This window comes from Podarcis erhardii (assembly GCF_964252035.2).
Source record: "Podarcis erhardii genome assembly, chromosome: 7".
Classification (NCBI taxonomy): Eukaryota; Metazoa; Chordata; class Lepidosauria; order Squamata; family Lacertidae; genus Podarcis; species Podarcis erhardii.
The window spans coordinates 36,406,672-36,426,311 of NC_138511.1; the positions used below are offsets into that span (position 1 = coordinate 36,406,672).

General features: G+C 38.7%; 1 protein-coding gene across 1 annotated transcript in view; it reads right to left on the minus strand.

The window, feature by feature from the left end:
• The window catches only part of RBL2 (RB transcriptional corepressor like 2), a 30,543-nt gene that overhangs the window by 10,295 nt on the left and 608 nt on the right, over nucleotides 1-19,640 (minus strand). Inside the window, exons 2-13 of the mRNA XM_081870160.1 lie at nucleotides 16,784-16,914; nucleotides 11,847-12,047; nucleotides 11,226-11,290; nucleotides 8,053-8,181; nucleotides 7,205-7,365; nucleotides 7,050-7,114; nucleotides 4,771-4,957; nucleotides 3,870-4,036; nucleotides 3,072-3,181; nucleotides 2,656-2,759; nucleotides 1,704-1,841; nucleotides 1,371-1,535 (exon numbers count right to left, since the gene is read on the minus strand). Coding sequence (XP_081726286.1) covers nucleotides 1,371-1,535; nucleotides 1,704-1,841; nucleotides 2,656-2,759; nucleotides 3,072-3,181; nucleotides 3,870-4,036; nucleotides 4,771-4,957; nucleotides 7,050-7,114; nucleotides 7,205-7,365; nucleotides 8,053-8,181; nucleotides 11,226-11,290; nucleotides 11,847-12,047; nucleotides 16,784-16,914 — 1,623 coding nt within the window. The remainder of the gene's footprint in view (nucleotides 1-1,370; nucleotides 1,536-1,703; nucleotides 1,842-2,655; nucleotides 2,760-3,071; nucleotides 3,182-3,869; nucleotides 4,037-4,770; nucleotides 4,958-7,049; nucleotides 7,115-7,204; nucleotides 7,366-8,052; nucleotides 8,182-11,225; nucleotides 11,291-11,846; nucleotides 12,048-16,783; nucleotides 16,915-19,640) is intronic.

Consider the following 19,640-nt stretch of genomic DNA (forward strand, 5'->3'; position numbering starts at 1 on the left):
GCTTTTTGTTGAATTTTTAACCTCCACTGTTATGTCCAAAACAGGAGTTACCATTTACCCAAATTGCTTCAAATCATGGTTTTAATCTAGTGCAAACTGTGGCTAATGATGTCCCAGTCTTCCCTACAACCCAAGATTTGAACAACAGTTTTGAAAAACCCTAGGAAGCTGTAAGAATAGTAAGTTGGGATCTAAATATAATAGAAAATTCCAGTTATAAGCAAACTGGGAAGGGGGATTTTAATGTGATCTGTTTGTTTTTTTAAGAGACCATATATTTCTTTAAATAAATAAACATGTAGGAACAGGAAAGCACACAATCTCATAGCATGGTTGAGATATCTAGAAACATGACATCTGATCTGTACATTACTGTCTACTCAGAAGCAAGTCCCATTTAATTCAGTGGTACTGTACTTACTCACAGGAAGGTGGTACAAGACTGCAGCCACAGTTTAATCTGTTTTCTAGTTCCTTCATGCAGGAGCCAGAAACTCCAGTAATAATCCTGGACTGCTGTGACAGACTTCAATGACATTCTAATAGAACTAGATCAGTTGGGCACATTGGAGGGGAATAGTTCTTTACTTAATGTACATCTTTAGATTTTCTTAAAAATTGCTGGTTCAGTGTTTCCTTGCAGAAAGTAATGAGGGATAACAAGCTGGATCTGCATGCAAGTCTGCTTAAACCTATATGATGAGCCTGCTGGCAAATAGTCTCCGCCCATTTCACTCACCCTCTTGCTCTCACTGGGCAAAGAAAATGAGATACTGAACAATCAAATGATGTCTAAAGGAAAGGAGGACCCATTATTGACCAACAGCAGGACATGAAGACTCAAGGGATGGTTGTGCCCATTATATTCCTAGAGGCCAAGCTGCTGGCAGTTTTAATGTAGAATTGGCTGAAGACCTGAATCCATGCATCCTAAATAGCTTCACTGACTACAAGAAAAAGCACTGCTGGCAGACACTGCAGACAGTTTTTAAGGAGCTGCCTCAGTAGAGGAATGGGATGGGGGAAAGGGGCAATGAATGCTGACCACAGCTCTTATCAGCCCCAGCCAGAATGGCCAACCGCCAAGAATGATGGGAGTTGTAGCCTGAAACTTCCATAGGGTAATAGGTTGGATAGTGCTGGTTTAGGGTTAAGTTGGTGGTAACTCTCCACAGGCTGGGCTTAGGATCTGAGTGACAGGTGTGTGGGGTTCAATTCAGACAGAGTGCAAAAACAGGAGTCAGCCCTCTGCTTCTCAGCTGATGAACAGGGGCTAAATCCTTCCCATTTTGGTTAAACAGGCAGAATAAATTCCCAAGTACTAAATAAAGAAGTATATACACACACGGCAGATAAGCCCCATATTTTACCTCCTCACATGTGGGAACTTTATTTTCATTTTCTTTGATTTTGTCCCACAACGGTGATTCTGCTTTCCATGCCAGACTTTCTAAAATCTGCTCTTCGATGTGATTAAGGTGCTTCACTACCTCTCTGCAAAGGCCATCTTCTGCTCTAATCAGAATCTCTATCACCTATAACAAATATTGCAAGTTTAAACAAACAAACATTGTTATGTCTTTGAAACTACTATGAAATTCAATAGCATTTTTAAAAATTAAAAGGTGTTAACTTCTTAGTAAATTATAACATTTTCCTTGCTGACTTTTAGAAGTCAGAGCAAATGGTAAAAAAGAATTCACCTTATAAAAGTGAAAGGCAGGAACATCAAATATATCGGCGATGAATGGAAAACTATCAGTTGCTTTGTAAGAGTAAATAATTATCTCGAGGCAGCAAGCCATGAGAGATCTGTGAAACACATCATGCTCCAGAATCCCCTAGGATTGAAAAAGTGTTGTACAGTGAATAATTCAATCAGTTCAGCATAAAAATGCAAAAAGCATTTCTTCATTCAAGCAAGTCCTTAAAAAAATCTAACACGATATAATTTGCCACTAACTAATTTGCACCAGTAAGGTGGAAGTTGACACTGAGCAGGCAAAGGAAAATGTCTGAGTTATGCATCTCTATCATTTGTTCCTAAACCTCACGGTTATGGCCAATCACTAGGACAGGAAGACCCATGTTCATGAATCTCCTGCACACACAGACTCCTCATTTAATTTCAATTTAGGAAGGCAGCATTTCTTTGTTGGGGAATATGCACACCTCACAGGTCTCATCTACTTATAAAGACAGATCCCTTCTGGGCAATGGACTTATCATGCAGCCGGCGTCTGTTGGTTATTCTGGGACAACTGGGATAACAATACCTGTCAACAATATTAAATGTTTTTAATACTGCCAAGGTTTATATATATATGAGCATTTTAAAATGACCATTTTATTCACTGTCATGGAGACTGCAACTCACATAGCAATTTCTCTGGAGGAGAGGTTATACTATTGCATAGAAGAGGATAAACTGCTTTGATCTCAAGGCAACAGAAATTTCATTAGTTTAACATTATATTTACACAAACTACGAGGTTAGGCAATCTTAAAGACCCTGCAGAAAACAATGACTAAATTGGTGCCAGCTTATGGACTGATTACCATAATTCTTATTGTAGGTAAATATTTCATTTTGTATTAGTTTATTTTGAAATAAAAGATGTTGAAAATTTATGTGAACTATTCTGACTTACTTACAGATAAATCAGCATTTCCTAGTCTTCTCTTTTCTTGCTCAATGACAGACTCCAATACCTTATAATAAAGGACCTCAGCAAGACGAAAGTGTTTTCCAACGATTTCTGCACATTAAGAAAAGAAATTCAAGACTTGGGGCTAGATTTCGTCAGCCACCATTAAAAAGAATCGTAATGGGGGAGGGGAATGCTTCCAAACAACAATAATTACTTTTAAATCCCTTGAAACAAATAGAAATTACAAACATGTTCTTATAAGGCTATACTACACTATTTCCAGATGGATCAGTTTTCGGAGAGAACACATGTTCAAAGGCCAGGCAGCTTTCAAATACTAGCTGCACTGTGTACAGCGATCACTGGAAATATCAGAACACAGTGGAAGTTGCTTTATATAAGAGCATAGTATGGCCTTACCTTTAGAGAAGCTACCAGGTTCTCCCTGTGATGGTGTTCTCTGACAATAAATGTCATACATTTCTTTCACCCTGTTAGCAATTGACAAAGAAGGATCCCTGGAACAAGCCCTGGCCAGAAAAAAAATCAATTTTTATTTTTTTTTGTAAATTAAGAAGAAAGGGGTGATATGGTTTTTCAGAATACTATGAAGTAATACCACTTTTATCCAGCCATTGTTCATAGAATTATTTTATTTTTAACATACTGCCTTCAGCCAGGGTCTACTTAGGGTAGACCTACTGAAACTAACAAACCTATGTTAGCCTAGTCCATTAACTTCAATGGGTCTACTCTGAGTAGGACTAGCATGAAATGCCACCACAAGATGGAACTCTGCATGTTTAGTTTTGCTAATTTTATTAAATTTTGTTGTGTTGCATTTCCAACAAATAAACTGATTTACCATGGTAATGAAATACCATTAAATGCCAGTTATAAAAACAGGTGTCGTTATTTCATCCAAGAACAGGGGAGCATAAGAAGAACACAGTGTATGCTTTCTTATACACAAAGAGGCTACATATAATCTTAAAAGGTAATTACTCCAGAGAACTGTATCTCTGCCCAAATGGAGAGAGGGGGGAAATGACAAAGCTGTTCATGCATCTGTGATCACAATACTATGTATTCTGAAGTAATATAATATCAAACTCCTTCAATTAATCTAAAAATTCTTGTTTTCTATATTTGGCTTTCCGGTCTGTAATGTTCCAGGAAGATTAGACCAACTCATTTTAAAGCAGTGATTCTACTAACCTGAAAATCTGCTCAAGATTTTCACTAGGGCTATTTTTCAGGCCTGTCAGCATTGTATGAAGTCGGGTCAAGCTGTATGTGGCTATGGAAATGGGACTTGTACACGGGTCGCTCTCCTTTATATACTTTCGACCAGTAAGAGGTGTTGCTATTCTAAAGGATTTTGCCTAAACAGCAGCAACATGAAAATACTTTAAGAACTGAAATTACTACAATGATTACATAAAAATTAATTATTTCATGATTCAAAATATTTTTAAGCCACTTTTCTGGGTCAAAGCCCATCTAAACAGCTTACAAGCAAAATAAGAGACAAAGGTTAAAATTAAAACTTCAAAATGCTACAAATCAACACTTAACAAAACTGGAGAGAATGTAATTCAGTTAGACCAGGCTTTCTCAAACTCGGCCCTCCAGATGTTTTGAGGCTACAATTCCCATCATCTCTGACCACTGGTCCTGCTAGCTAGGGATCATGGGAGTTGTAGGCCAAAAACATTTGGGAGGGCCAAGTTTGAGGAAGCCTGAGTGAGACCCTCACTTGGTTAACAAGCATGATGTCTGGAATAGTTATATCTTCAGGGCCTTCCCCAAAGTCTGCAACATAGAGATTTTGTGCTGGCCCAATGGAAGGGCCAGCATGGCTGTGGGACCACCATAAAGAGGTGCATTTCCATCCTGGCAACCCACCTTGCCAACCTGAGGGTGAGCACAGCAGAAGATCTTAAAGTTATTACTGTAAAGCTTACAACCTTTACTTTGATTTGGGCCTGGAAATTCACCAGAGAAACAAATACACCCAGAGATGTAATTCTGACCATGGGCAATATGCTACTATGACTACTCTAAGGACAGACAACAACTCACCAATAGAACACACGACAGACCACACTATACTCACTCGTTCAAAATGCTCCTGCAGATTATATTTCACTTGAACTCTTTTGGCTGTTTCCATGCCTGAGGCTGTATTTAAGCATCTTCGCAAGGTTCCTATTTCTTCATCTGCATCATCTCCAAGAAATATTCGCTCATCTAGATTTCCAACTGACAATATGTACTCCTCATAAGCCTTGTTGATGGCTTTGCTATAATATTTGGGGGCGTGGGGGGAGAGATAAACAGTGTTGAGTACTCAAAATATAAGTGACTGCAACAGAACGGAGGGAAGCGTTTCAGTAAAAAGGGTCTTCCTAGGCCTTTTCGCTTCTGTCATGAGAAAAGTCAAACAGGGTTAGAATTTCTACAAAGTGTTACCACAGAAAACTGTTGGATCTTTGATTCCTTCTATGATAACTTTTACAAAGTGTAACTACTAAGCCAACATTTATTTCCTCAAAATATGGCATCAATCTAAATAGTGAGAATCAGCACTATTTTTCTAGAAAAAGAGGTGCCGGAAAGCACTATGAACACCCCTCCTTGTTCTCTTATAACTCGTGTTACGTCGGCTTCATGCTGCATCTTTTTGCGTTATGTCCTGCGGCAACTAGGAAGTACTGGAATGGGTTACTTCCGGGTTTCGCTGCTTGTGCCTGCACAGAAGCGCCAAATTACGCCACGCGCCTGCGCACACAGTGCTTTGAGTTGCAGGCATTTCACGTTACGGACAGCCCTCCAGAACAGATCCCATCCATAACACGAGGTACCACTGTAATGACAATGGAGTGGGGGCCAGAACTGGGTTCTGGTGAGTTCCAGTTGAAAAAATCCCTACTGAGAACTATCAAAATATAATAAAGTAACCAGCAGATATCTAACTGTATAAGATGAAACTGCTGACAGAACTGCTCTGCTCAGATTATCACCTCTCTAGTTTATGAAGCCAAGATATGGATTAACCTTTCAGGTACATATGCAGATGCCTTGTTCCTTGCTTCCCCAGGCAAGCAATCAAACCAGGAAGTCTTCCATTAAATGTAAACGAAGCCAAGATATTAAGCCAGGGTCCGGCAGCTACATGTTTGGACAAAACACTTGTTCATCCCCCAGCTTCATCTTGAACCAAGTTATGATAATGCAAACATGGGAAATGATTTGGATCTTAAGTTGATCATTTGTTAATGTAGAGGAAGGGGGTGGGGAGGAGATTTCTGGAACCCTCTTCACCACACCATCTCCCCAAATCTCCCAACCCCTAGAAGCAGATTTTTTGGGGTTAAAGGAAAAGGGGGAGTCAGAAAGAAAACTAGGGTCCAGCCATTAACTTTTAATATTTAAAGGTGAAAAGAGAGCTAGGAAAACTCAACTAACCTTGGGACTTTGGTGCACATTCAAAGGCAAATGGATTGGAAGAAGGGGTGGGATAGAAATTTAATAAACGTGTGTGTGTGTGTGTACAGTGGTACCTCGGTTTACAAACTTAATCCGTTCCAGAAACGGATTAAAATGAAACAGTTCTTAAACCGAGGTGTGCTTTCCCTAATGAGGCCTCCTGCTGCTGGTGCCCTTCCACCGTTCGGATTCCGTTCTGAGACCGAGGTAAAGGTTGCAAACCGGGACACTACTTCCGGTTTTGCGGAGTTCGTAAACCGAATCGTTCGTAAACAGGACTGTTCTTAAACCGAGGTACCACTGTACATACACACATACATACATACATACACACCCACATAAACACATACCGTATTTTTTGCTCTATAAGACTCACTTTTTCCCTCCTAAAAAGTAAGGGGAAATGTGTGTGTGTCTTATGGAGCGAATGCAGGCTGCACAGCTATCTCAGAAGCCAGAACAGCAAGAGGGATTGCTGCTTTCATTGTGCAGCGATCCCTCTTGCTGTTCTGGCTTCTGAGATTCAGAATATTTTTTTTCTTGTTTTCCTCCTCCAAAAACTAGGTGCGTCTTGTGGTCTGGTGCGTCTTATAGAGCGAAAAATATGGTACATACATTTAGGCAATTTGTCAAGGATGCTCCTGTTTAAAATACCTTTAAAAGGTACAAATGCATTTGAGGAAGCTAAAAAATTATAGCCCAGGATTTCACAAGTAACTAAAACTGAGTGGTTCAAAATATGGTGATTTACAGGAGCAAATTTCATACCATTACCAGTGATAGACTGGGCTTCAAAACTTAGCTCTAAGCGGTGAGGGATGTTGTGATAGATTGAGAGCAAACTAATGGAACCTCTGTATCCAGCAAATTCTGTGACTACCAATGTTATTGTTCTACAAAACTCACAAGCTTTCTCCAAAGTTTCCAGGATCCAGTAAGCCCATCAGATTTTCTTCCTTTCCCTTTAGAATCTACAAGAAAACAGAACCAGTGTTAAGTGCAAGCAATGGAATAATGACAAATCATTAATGAAGCATAAAATTTTAAAATTAGTTACATACCTTTTTCTCAAAAAGTTTCCTCACATAGGGCTTCCAAAAATGTTCTTTTATACCCTTGGCTTCCAATACTAAACCATCATGTAAGGAGCAGAGCTTTTCAATGATGCAAGGAGTTTCAGACAACACCTTAAAATCTTTACTATGGAAGTCTTCAGGCAGCCCTATGATATCAAGTAGCATTGGGGGTAGGGAGGGGAAGGGAGGAGTAAAAGTATTTTAATATGAAAAAAATTCCAGCACTCAATCAATCTCTATAGCAGTCAAAGACCAGACAACAGAAACAGAAATAACATCAGTGACAGGTACGACATCAGCATCAAGGAGCGGATGCAGTAGGCAAAATTGAAAATTCCCTATATACTTATTTATATTAAAAATAACACTTTCTCAACTAAAATCTACAATTCAGAGTTTAAAATCAGTATTCATTCACCGACCACCTCTGTCACTGCAGCAAACATTTGGGCTTTTTTATGTGAATCAATTAGCTGTTTTATGAAGGAATTTTTGTTTCTTGAAGACTATGATACAAACCATGCTCTCTCCCTTCACTTTTCATCAATCCAGCCCTGTGTATGGATAAACAATACGTTCTTTGGCCTGCTGTATTTTCTATGGCAAGGTTAGAGAGCAATTAAATGTGCAGATAAAGCAAAAGGGTGAACAACCTGCATTATATTTAATCCTTTTTAGAGTTCCGCTCAGTGTGGTGCACCTAATCTTTCAGTCTAATATTTGGTTCACTACACTCAAAGCCAAACTAAAAAAGCAAGTTTTTTTTAAATTAAAAATAATGAATTTGTGGCATACCCCATTAGCAGTATTATATAAATATTTTTAAAACGTACCTTTAAAACTAGGATTGAGAAGCTCCTTACGATTTGGGCACTGGAGAGCATTTCCATAGACTAGATCGAGGACACATAATAATAGATGGTAGGAATTGACTAAGTCATCACTGATCATAGGGAAATTGCCTGAGAGATTACAAACAAGATTTGAATTACATTTAAGAAGATTTCAGAATTCTCAAAAAAATGCAAATGACTGTAAATTTTAAGATTGGACAGTTACCAATATTACCTTACAGTCCTTTACTCATGAATCTTTTAAAAACACATACATCATTCATTGTTACTATCAAAAAAGATTTGACTGAAAAATAAAGCATGGGAAAATGTTCAGTATTGCCTCTGGGTAAATATAAAAATGCAATCTGAAATATTACATGCTCCTTTTTAGAAGTTTCAATGTTAATGTAAAAATATTACTCCTTTCTTACTGTACTTAAGTTCTCACTGTTTAGAAATCAATTTGTATTATGATATCCTACAACGTATTATAAAGAAATGTTGTTTAAAAAGCGTTCCAAACTTTAACAAGATGAGTGCAATCCTTAGAAAATTTCTCATAGAATAAACTAGACTTCTCCAACCTGCTGCCCTCTAGATGTTTTGGACTCCAACTTCCAACAGTCTCAGTCAGCCTAAGTGGTGGTCAGAATTAAATGGGAGTTGTACTCCAACAACATCTGAAGAGCACCAGCTTAGCATCAGCAGTGTTCATTAATCCATGTGCATATGCAATACTGGAACAGGTATGTAAATACATTATAAATGTAAATGCATGGATCAGACACCTACTGACATCCGATTTAAAACTGTTGTCATGTAAATTACAGATAATAATACATTAATACTGTAATACTATGAACTAAAAACTGTACATATAATAACTTCCAAAGCAGGAGTGTTAGGACAACTGATATTTCAAAGTTCAGCCCTATTACTCTCTAATTTCTTATTTGCTATTTTCCTTCTAAAAAATTAAATAGCAAAAAAGTGAGAATACTGCTACTGTTTAATTGCTGCCTCAAATAAAGAAAATTTCCACCTTAAAGAAACCACAAATACTGAATTACTTAAAATCTGAGGAGAATAACTAATCATCAGCAACTGTATTGTTAATACTATGTTAGTTTACAGTACCTTAGCACTTGTCTTATCGCACACATTAGGCAAGAGGCTAATTCATCTGCACCAGAAGTAGTAAGCAATAAATATATATTACTTTCTGTGCAGAGAAAGGAAGTTGCAAGTGCTTATCTTTAAGCAAAGCTGGTCACACAGGCAAGCCCAAACTTGTCCTTGAAATGTGGTTGCCATGATAAACGCAGAAGAAACCCTCAAAAACAGTGCAAACAAGGTCCCACGGCTATTTGTCAACGGCAAATGAAGCCTGTGCATGTGAAACTCCATTTCACAGTTTACAAGCTACATTATCCCATTTTAAAGCCTTAAGTATTCCATGGGAGGTATCTGCCATTCTTGCAACAACAACAAAAAGCAATTTGTTCTCATGGACTGAATAATAAACTAGAAGACAGCAGCTCATTAATAGTGCTCATTAAATTGCAAGTCTTTAATACTTAAAAATAAAAAGGTTAATAAAAAAGAGATAGACAAAAAGTCCTGTAGTTTCTGACACTAACCCCTATAATCCTATTCAATTTGCTTCCATCAGTCTCCCTTTTTAGATTCATTGTCCAAGCAATTATTCTGTACTTTACTTGCAGAAGTGGGCACTTTTCAGGGTTGCAATATCTACTTTGGTTTTGAAACCCAAGATTCACTATCCAGAGCCAGGTACAAAAGGCATAGAAGAAAAGAATTGTGAGTCAATAAATTTGTTTTGAGTATCAGAATTCAGCTCACAGGGAGATGTTAAACTACAGGGAGTCAGAAATCCTTGCCAATCTACTTCAAATCATCCAGAGATCTACCAGTAGATCTCAATATACCTTCTGCCCACCCCTGCTCAACTGGTATGAATCTCAGCAAGAAAATAACAGTTCATGGTGGGTTTTGAAATAGAACACATTCTAGGAACTGTATTCCATCTCAATGAGCTGTGATGCTCATATTATTTTCTTACATTGTAACAACAGATTAAGAATGTTGTATATTTACTCAGTCAACCTTTTGACAACAGTTATCACTACAAATAAAGCAGCACATAAAGTAGGACTAGATGTTTAAAGCCAATAGAAATACTCAGTTTAGACAACAACTTTTTTGTACTTGTATTATAGTTGATTTAAGCCATCAGGAGTGTAAGAATTGTTAGGACAACAGTCTACAATGGGTGTAAACCAAAGCCTCTTCCACAAATTATATAGACACTTCATACCTTCAGACAAATTAGAGACACTTAAGATAAATCTATACACAAGGTTAAAACAGAGCTCCCATTTAACAGCCACCACCCATAATTCCAAGCTTGTTAAAGAGAACAAGAAGAATGGCTATGCTATTTCCCATCAAGCTTTAAAAGGGAGAGCTTTCAGCCAATTTTCAGATACCCAAACAAGCAAGACTGTATTAAAGATACAATCCTATGTGTACTTAACTGGCAGCAAGGTTAACTGAAATCAATAAGCTCAGAGAAACAAAACACAATGAAAATGGTAATAAAAGGGACTTTTCAGTAGTGGTTCCCAATTTGTGGAATTCTTTCGCTGGTGAGGTGAGTCTTCCTTTTTAATAGCTTTCAAGAGGAACTGAAAAACATCCCTCTTTACTCAGATATTTGATGGATGGAGAGATACTGTTCTTGGAAACCCTGAAATCACTGTTTGAGACAATGATGCTGTGGGTTTGTTTGTTTTAAATACTAAACAAATAATCTTATTACTGATGTGTTTAACACTATGGGTTCCTTTGTGAGGAGGGTAGGGGTAAAAATAGAATAAAGAAAGACAAACCAACACCATCAAAACAGGGACAGCATCCCTCACTAACTATGTAAGGGAAGCATGGCCATATTAATTACACCTTTTTTTAAAGGGAAAACCAGAAGACTAGCTAACCCAGTCAAAATCCAAATGAAAAAGGAGGCAGTTATGAAAGAAACATCATTCTACAGCTTTGGAGCAATTATTAAGGTGCATTGCTATCACCACACCTCTTAAAAGATAGTATCATGAAGGCTATGGAACACAATATTAAACATCAGTTCTTACCTTTTGCATAAACAAACAGCACCCACGAGAACTGAAAAACTTCAGAGACTGTGCAAGGCTGTCTCCTTTTTAGCAATGACGCCATAAAAAGAAACAAATTATTATATTTTCATTTATACGATGAAGGATCTCAAAAATATACCACTCCTATAGAAAAGTCAGACAGTCAGGGCTGTATTGTGAATGCTGCACACATAGATTTCCTTATTCTTTTCCTTCTAGATTGACAGCTCAGGAGCTTTCAGGCTAAGAGGGAGATTGTGCAGCACTCAGTCCCCATAGTTCTTTGTTTCATTAAACAGGGCAAGCTTACAGAGAGTATGCATGGCCATCTAATTTTGCCCATCAATCAGAAGCCTGGAAAGACACTTAGAAGCAGGAGAGTAACTGATGGTGGGGACAGAGAAAGGGGACAGGTGAACTAGTGCAGGTGAGTGAAGCAAGGACTGGGGAGGGCATTTCCTAAGAAGTTAGCTAACGAAAGGTACTAAACATATTTACTTAAGTTACAATGAAACTAACACGCAACTTACTTCCAATTAAATGGGGTCAGAATACAAATCTTAGTTTTTTAAACAACAACAATGTAATAATACCTTAATTAATATAAGAAATCCATACCTTTGTTTTCTTCCTCTCTGCTGGCGTGGTTGGTCATCTTGAGGGTACTTGAAAATATCCTGAAAAATGGGTTCATACTTCTTAAAAATTACAGCAGAAACTGTAAAGTTTCTTTCTAATCTTGTGGTACGTTCTCTGAACTGGGAGGGTAGATTTGCCATATCTTCCCATTTCTTCATCTTGTTAAAAAATTCTATCAAACTGAAGACATTTAGATTATCAGAAATATAGTCTTATGAAGTATCTTTCTAAAAACCGATTGTGATTTATGTAACTTTGCATGACTACAATAGAAAATATGCAAGGAATCTTAATTTTCAAATGCTTTAATAATAAATTAGGAAAACGAAGGACAGCCTCTTTCCTATTTTAAAATTGAAGTAGCTACTACTACCTGTGTTTCACTGCTGTCTATTCCTCTGAATGTTCCCTGCCCCCTCCTAAGTAGAACAACATTTATTCAATGTTACCCCCATAAAACATGTGTGATGTTTCCATTTTCAACTCTATTATAGCCTCTCTTCAATTATGGTGGTCACATATTTTGTGATTGCTTCTTAGCCAGTCCTATGGCAGACTATGCAACATCCTATAGCTCTAAGGCTACTTTAAGGGAAAATGCTATAAAAATGCTTCTTGGCGAAATAGTATATTGCCTCATATGGCATAGGCTTGTATAATTTTTGGGAGATATCTTATAATATGACCCCAACAGGGATCATACTACCCTATTTAAAGGCATGTACACCTGGAGTCCATTGGAGTACCTCCTACCATCTGAACAAAGCAGTGATAGATGAGACAAGTTAGCAGGATTTAAAATCAATAATTACAACTAAAGCACACATCAAAGAAAAAGCAGCATTGATTCTAATGCATGAAAGTATCTTAACTTGCAAGCATAAGTGATCTCAGACTGCCTTAAGTATTAGGTCTCACCTGAGAGCCAGTCCTTCCACCTGCATTTACTTAGTAACTCTTTTTCCTTTTCTCGTGCAGCTAGTCCATTGTCTTTTATCCAGGGGTGTAGGAAAGGGGGGCCCCCCCGCCCCAGGTACCATCATGGAGGGGGGTGACAAATTATCAAGGAACAATTACTGCCCTACTAGGGCGGTTCATAAAAAACTTTTTTTAAAAATGCCTGCTCCAAAGGTCTTATCTTACTACATCAGGGATTAAATAGTTATAGATGAAATTTCATGCAAATCTGTTAATATCTTGACCCTCCTCCACGAAAATAGCTGTTTACTTGGCCATTTTACTATGTCGTGAAGGCTGAAATTTCAATTCAGTAGAGCAGGCATTTTTATTTTTTTAAAAAAGTTTTTTATGAACTGCCCTGCTGTCTTACCCTCCACTGGGCTTCCTGGGTCCTGGAAAGTTGGCCCATGTGAAGAAATTGAGACTAGGCCGAGTAGATTAGGCCTTGCCTTGCCTTCGTCCCGCCCCCTACACACAGCCAGCTGGGTTGGGGGTGGGGCAAAGGCAAGGCCGAATCTACTTGGCCTAGTCTCATTTTCTTCACATAAGCCGACTTTCTGGGCTGCTGAGGAGGCCTGCCAAGGCCGCTGCTTGTCCTGTGCACCCCCTTTGGGCCCCAATCCCCCTCCGAAAAGCCTCTGCTGCCCCCAAAAGTAGAGCTTGCAGGACAATGGCAGTGCTGCCATCCCATTTTGCCGGCGTGGGGCGCCAGGAGGAGCAGCTCAGTGCCACCCTGGGCACTCGGCAGGCCAGCCTCCCCTTTGCCCCCAACCTCCCCTGCATGAAGGTAGGATCCTCCCTCTCAGTCACACACTCCAGTCTTCCCTGCATGAAGCTAGGACCCACCAAAAGCAGTTGTGTAATTCAAAGAAGATGAGAAAAATCAGCAAAGCAATTCTGTGGCTACTTGAACAATTCCTTTAAATCGGGTCTATTAATGAAGTTCACACTTTTGACAATCAGTCTGATGCTTTTGCAGAAAAATATTCCTAGACACAAGACTTTTATTTTTTATTCCCTTTCAGTCTCCCATCTCGAGGCAAAGTACAGCAAACTGTACATTCCCACTCCTCTCCCCAAGGCTGGATTATTTACTTCTGTATGCTCGTATCTGTGTCTCCCTTGTATCTATTAGGGACTATTCTCTCGCCTTTCCTTTGGTATCTATGCTACTGATTACTTCTGCTGTTTTAATTTTAGAGAAAGTGTTTAATTTAAAAAGGATCTGTACTATAGAATAACAGTGGTAACAACACATTGAAGACAAATAAATATTTTGGGGAGGGTGCTCCCAGAGCCCTAGCGCCACCATCCCAAAGAGGATAAAATGGACGGACTTTGGTACTCTTTTGTCCTGTCCTCCCCCAGTGTCTTTCTCTCTATCTGAGCTGGCTCCCTGCTTGTTACATTACATGTGGGGAAACCCGTGTGGGGTTCCTCTCTGTGTAAAGTCTACAAGCTGTTCCTGTGCACGCCTGACAAATCTGCCCCATTGTCAAAATTTATCTCCCCCCCCCCCAACCTCCAGTCTCTATTGTTGTGTGTCCTGGCTGAGGGGAAAAACAGAAGACGGATGGCCATCGGTCAAGGGTGGTCTAGTTGAGATTCCTGCATTGCCCCAGGGGTTTGTCTAGATGACCCTCAGGGGTGTCTTCCAACTCTACAATTCTCTGGTGCAGGCTTGTGCAGAGTTTTATGTGCAAGTTGGATGCAAGGGGTGCATAGGCTTGCAGTCCATCTTATGCACCATTGGCTTGGGAATAAGTCCCACTGATCATGATGAGAATAGATTGCTGCTGTGCAGTCCTATTTTTTAAATAAATGTTTTCCTTTTCAGATAATACAGAGCATGGTGAAATCACAATAAATAAAACCTCCCCTTCAGTAGTTTCAAGCACTACTACAGGTTCAAGCACTACTACAGGTTCCACATAATATCTGTACTGCATGTGACAGCACCTGCACTTTGGAACTCCCTACCTATTGCAACAAAGCACATGACTTTGCTAGACTCTTTTCGGGCACCTGTTAAGAGCATTCTTCTTTAGGCAAGCATACCTAGATGCTTAGGAAGTTGAAGTAATTTTAATCTTAATATTTTAGCTTTTGTATGTTTTAAAGTAGGATTGTTAATTTTTATCGATTTTACTGCTGTGGTTTTTTTGTTTTTGTTTTGGTAAACCACTTTGCAGGTTTTTAAAAATTAATTGTATTAAATAAATAAACAATAAATATAAATAAAATAACACAAGCCAAAACACAATCCATCAGAAGCCCAGAATCCACATTCCTTTGTAAGAAAATAAGAAATAACGTAAAACCATTTTTGCAGGCAAATAAAAATAAAAAATGGGGGGGGGGGATGACAAGAAATTTCCTGCACTGGGTACCAACTGACCTTCCTATGCTTCTGCTTCTATCCCCTTTTACAATCTTCATTCAAATTGGAGTATCCCTTTCTGATTGGCTTCCTAGTTTTTTCTTTCTTTCTTCCCCTCAGTGATAATCTCTCACCTAGTTCTTTACCCTGCATGTTCCAGAGAAGCTAAGCAAATTTGGCCATGCCTCCTGCCCCACCCCCACTTTTTTTGGTCAAACTGTCTTGCTAAAACTCTTGAGCTGTAGTATATTAATGCTGAAATCTGTTTAAGCATATTTGCTCCTGAAGACCTGTTTTCTTATCAACTTTCTATTAAAAAAATCTTACCCAAGTATAAGTCATTTCTGCTTATTCTGTGCATTCTAATTGCTTTTACCTATGATCTCTATGCCAATCCAATGATTCTCATTTTTTTTTTTAAAAAAAAATATATATTTATTTCTTGCATTACAAAACAACAAGAAACAGTATTGGAACAAAATCTACCCTCCCATCACTTCTGAAGACATGAGGTCACATTACAACAGAGTTCACATCCCTTAAATTGTTGTATTGCTTTTGCACGGCAATTATGGTTACCACATCAATTATTTACAATATGGAGGTGGTCCCATGCTTTCCTCTTTCACGCTGTACATCATAAAAGCATGCCAGTCCACTGAAAAAGTGTCTGTTTCATTCCCTTTGCTATTTTTAGTTTACTGGTTATTTTCAGAGCTTATTATCATCCTTCTTTATACCATGTGGTCAATGTCACATCCTCTAAGAATTTCCAATACCTAGTTGTTACTAGCTTGGCTGCTAATGAAAGATGGCAAATAAGATGCTTAAAATGCAGATTTGTATTGTCCCCTAGGTAAAGATTAAGTGAAGCCAACTTGGGCCACTGACTATATTTTGTTCAGCTATCTCTCTAATTTGATTTGAATGCTTCCTCAGGTCTACCACATGTTCTGTGTCCCCATTATTCCCCCTCTTTCTGTCTATAATTAATCTAAGTATCCATGATCAGAAAACAATGTTCATGTATGTGACCATGTGCATGTCATTCTAGTCCTACAGTGAAATTAATGGACCTAAATTAGTCATGTTGATTAACTAATTAATATTATCTCTTTTTTCCTCTGCTGTAAAACTTTTTACCTCAAGCATAAGTATGAAATGGTACAGAAAACAGAACTTTGGACAAGCTGTGCTAAACAACAATACTGATGGAAGTGAATCACTTTTTCATTACAAAAATTATTCAGGCCAACATTTAAGTTGTTGATGTATGTTTGTATTATTAGTTGATATACTGCACTTAAATAAATGTTAAACAAATATCTCTGACAGGAAATAAATATAAACATACTGTTGTTACAAAGGGTCAAACCAGCAAGAGCAGTTTTAACAAGTCAAAGTGATTAAAGTCACTTGAAATATTATATTTAGCAAGGTTATCCCTGATCCCCATACAGCTAACGACCAGAGAGCATGCCTAAGTCATGATAATAGTCTCAGTAGTTTCTTACTATAGCAATTCACACATTAGTATCAATTCTAAAACTTTCTGATTTGTTAAAATAGAAGTTACCTTTGTCCTGAGCAGCGCAATATTCTTATTAAAGATACATAGTTTCCTTCAACGGTTCCTCTGCTCACTGTTGGGACAGCTTTTCTGCAAGCCACGTATAAAGAACATGCTAGCCAATGTAGATCATTTCCCTGTTACATTAAAAGAAGGAAAAGCAGAAGTTGACTCCTCTCTAACTCATATGGCTAAAACAGAAAGGCTTTATTTTGTTACAGCAGGCGTCGCTAACCTATGCCCTCCAACTGTTGCTAGATTACACTCCATGTTCACTCGAGCTGTTGAGAGTTGGAGTGCTAACATTCGAAGCGCTACATGTTAGCCACTCCTGAACTACAGATAAGATGAATGACCAGGGAGTGGAATGAGGTTTCAAAGAGCTACATCATGACATGTTAAACTACTCTCTGAACAGAAAGCGTCAAGGCCGTAACACAACCAGCTTTTTAAAATTATTTATACTTATTAGCATAATATGGATTCTCTATGTGCCTCTTGGAAGTTCCTTCAGTTTAAAATACAGTTTGCCATCCAGTGTGGGGCAGAGGAGCTGCATTGGAGAAACACAAGCTGAAATCCCCTTTGGGCACACACAGCCTATTGCACAGTTATTTCGAATCCCAGTTTATATGTCAGTAAAGTCTTATAAAGCAGAGGGTGTGAAGTAATAAACCACATTAGAGAAGTAGCATTCACTGAAATGAAATTGCTAAGAGGCAACTGGACACAGAAAATATTTAACAAGGTCAGAGATTAAAACAAATATAAGACTATATTTGCAAGAGCAGCCTTTCCATCAGTAGAGGGAGAGAGGTAGGATTGCAGGGTATCTCCATCAGCTGTGCTGAAATGCATTTATTTTTTTTGCACCTCCTTCCCTTTAAATCTTTCTATTTTTGCTGGTCATTACAGTAATTCTTCAACCAAGTAATAGTGCTTGAGATTTCTTTCACTTCTACCTTCCAATCCCTTTCCCTTTTGTGTTGTCTCTTTTAGTGTAAACCTGTTAACAGGTACTTCCCTATCACTGATAGTTATAAGCCATTCTGGGAGTCTGGTTTTTAGCTGAAGGCCAAAATAAACATGCTTTAAATAAACAAAGCATTTTAAAATACAAAGAAAGCGTTTTCAACATTTCTTGTATACAGGGTCTTGTTAGTTTTGCAAAGTCAGCCCTCACTGTCAGCAATGTCAGCTGCATGTTGTTCTGGTTTAAATCCGGCCTAGCAATGTAACGATATATAGGTGAGGAAAAGACCAGAGAATAGAACTTTAAAATAAAAGCAGTTGTGGGAAATATAGGGCTACTGTTGAATTAATTACATTTCTCAAAAGCATGAATTGATAATATCCAAAAGTAATAATCTTTTCAGAGAAAGCATTAGATTTATCCAAAGTAGTTCTGCAAATAACAACTTCAAAGTTAAATTTCTGTTTATTTTCTTAATGTAATTTATCATTCTGAAAATGTGTTTTCATTTATCATCCCTAAAGTGTGTTTTCATTTATCATTCCTAAAGTGTGTTTCCAAGTGTATCAAGTGCTGTACTACTACACTTTCACATCCCTTTCAATCCACTTCAAAATACACATTCTACAGAGAAGTACTCTCTTGGCCTGAAAACCAGGGGTCCTTTACTCTGATTCTACAGAGCAATTCATAAAACGTCTGGATTAATTAACACAGGGTACAAAAGTGTCATATTCACGTATGTTACATAAGACTGGGATGGAGATGAAAAAAGATTAGAAATTAAAAACCAAGAGGTTGCCTACAGACAACTATTTTGACTGGTAAATTATTACAGCAGGCATACAGCCATGTGGTAAATGGAACAGGAATAGACAACCTGCAGCCCTTGAGATGCTGGTGAGCTATAAATGTCACCATCCCTAATCATCTGCCATTTTGGCTGGATCTGATCAAGGTTGGAGGACCATAGTGTCCACACCATTGGGTAAATTCTACCTCTGTCAAAGCCCCTTTCTGGTGGGATATATAATTCTACCTCATGGTCTCCACCCCACTACCCAAGCTAAGGACACACACCCTTCCCTCAAAGCCCCTCCAATCAAGGTTTATTTCTAATTCACTGCCTCTACCACAAGCCTCACCAACTCTGTCTAAGATTATTGTATCTAGATTTACTTCTGCTTCACAACTCTGCCCCTCTACAAAGTCAAGGCCAATCCCCTCCACCACAAGCCCAGCCCACTGCCAAAGCTCTTTCTGCCAAGCAGTAATTTTTTTCTTGGGAAAAAACGTGGGGGAAGTTAGCTAGTTAGTTTATTGTGGGCCCAGTCACAATGCCACCCCCCACCACCCACCCAGGGTAGTGGCTAAATGTAAGACAAACTCAAGCAGACATTGATCTGGACTGGAAATGGCCACAACTGACTGCAGATATAGGTGGGTTTTTGGCTCAGGTATTGGGTATACCGTATTTTTTGCTCTATAAGACTCACTTTTTCCCTCCTAAAAAGTAAGGGGAAATGTGTGTGCGTCTTATGGAGCGAATGTAGGCTGCCCAGCTATCCCAGAAGCCAGAACAGCAAGAGGGATTGCTGCTTTCACTGCGCAGCGATCCCTCTTGCTGTTCAGGCTTCTGAGATTCAGAATATTTTTTTTCTTGTTTTCCTCCTCCAAAAACTATGTGCGTCTTGTGGTCTGGTGCGTCTTATAGAGCGAAAAATACAGTACATCCGTTCTATCCCCCCACCCCCAAATTATTTAATTTAACAAAAGTAAGGGAACTCAGTTCCCCACAGTTCCTGCTCAAAAACTCCCCCTGCTGCCAAGATGAAGTTCTACTTTGTGACCACGCCCCTCCGCAAAGGCCCCTCCCCTTTCACACAAGCC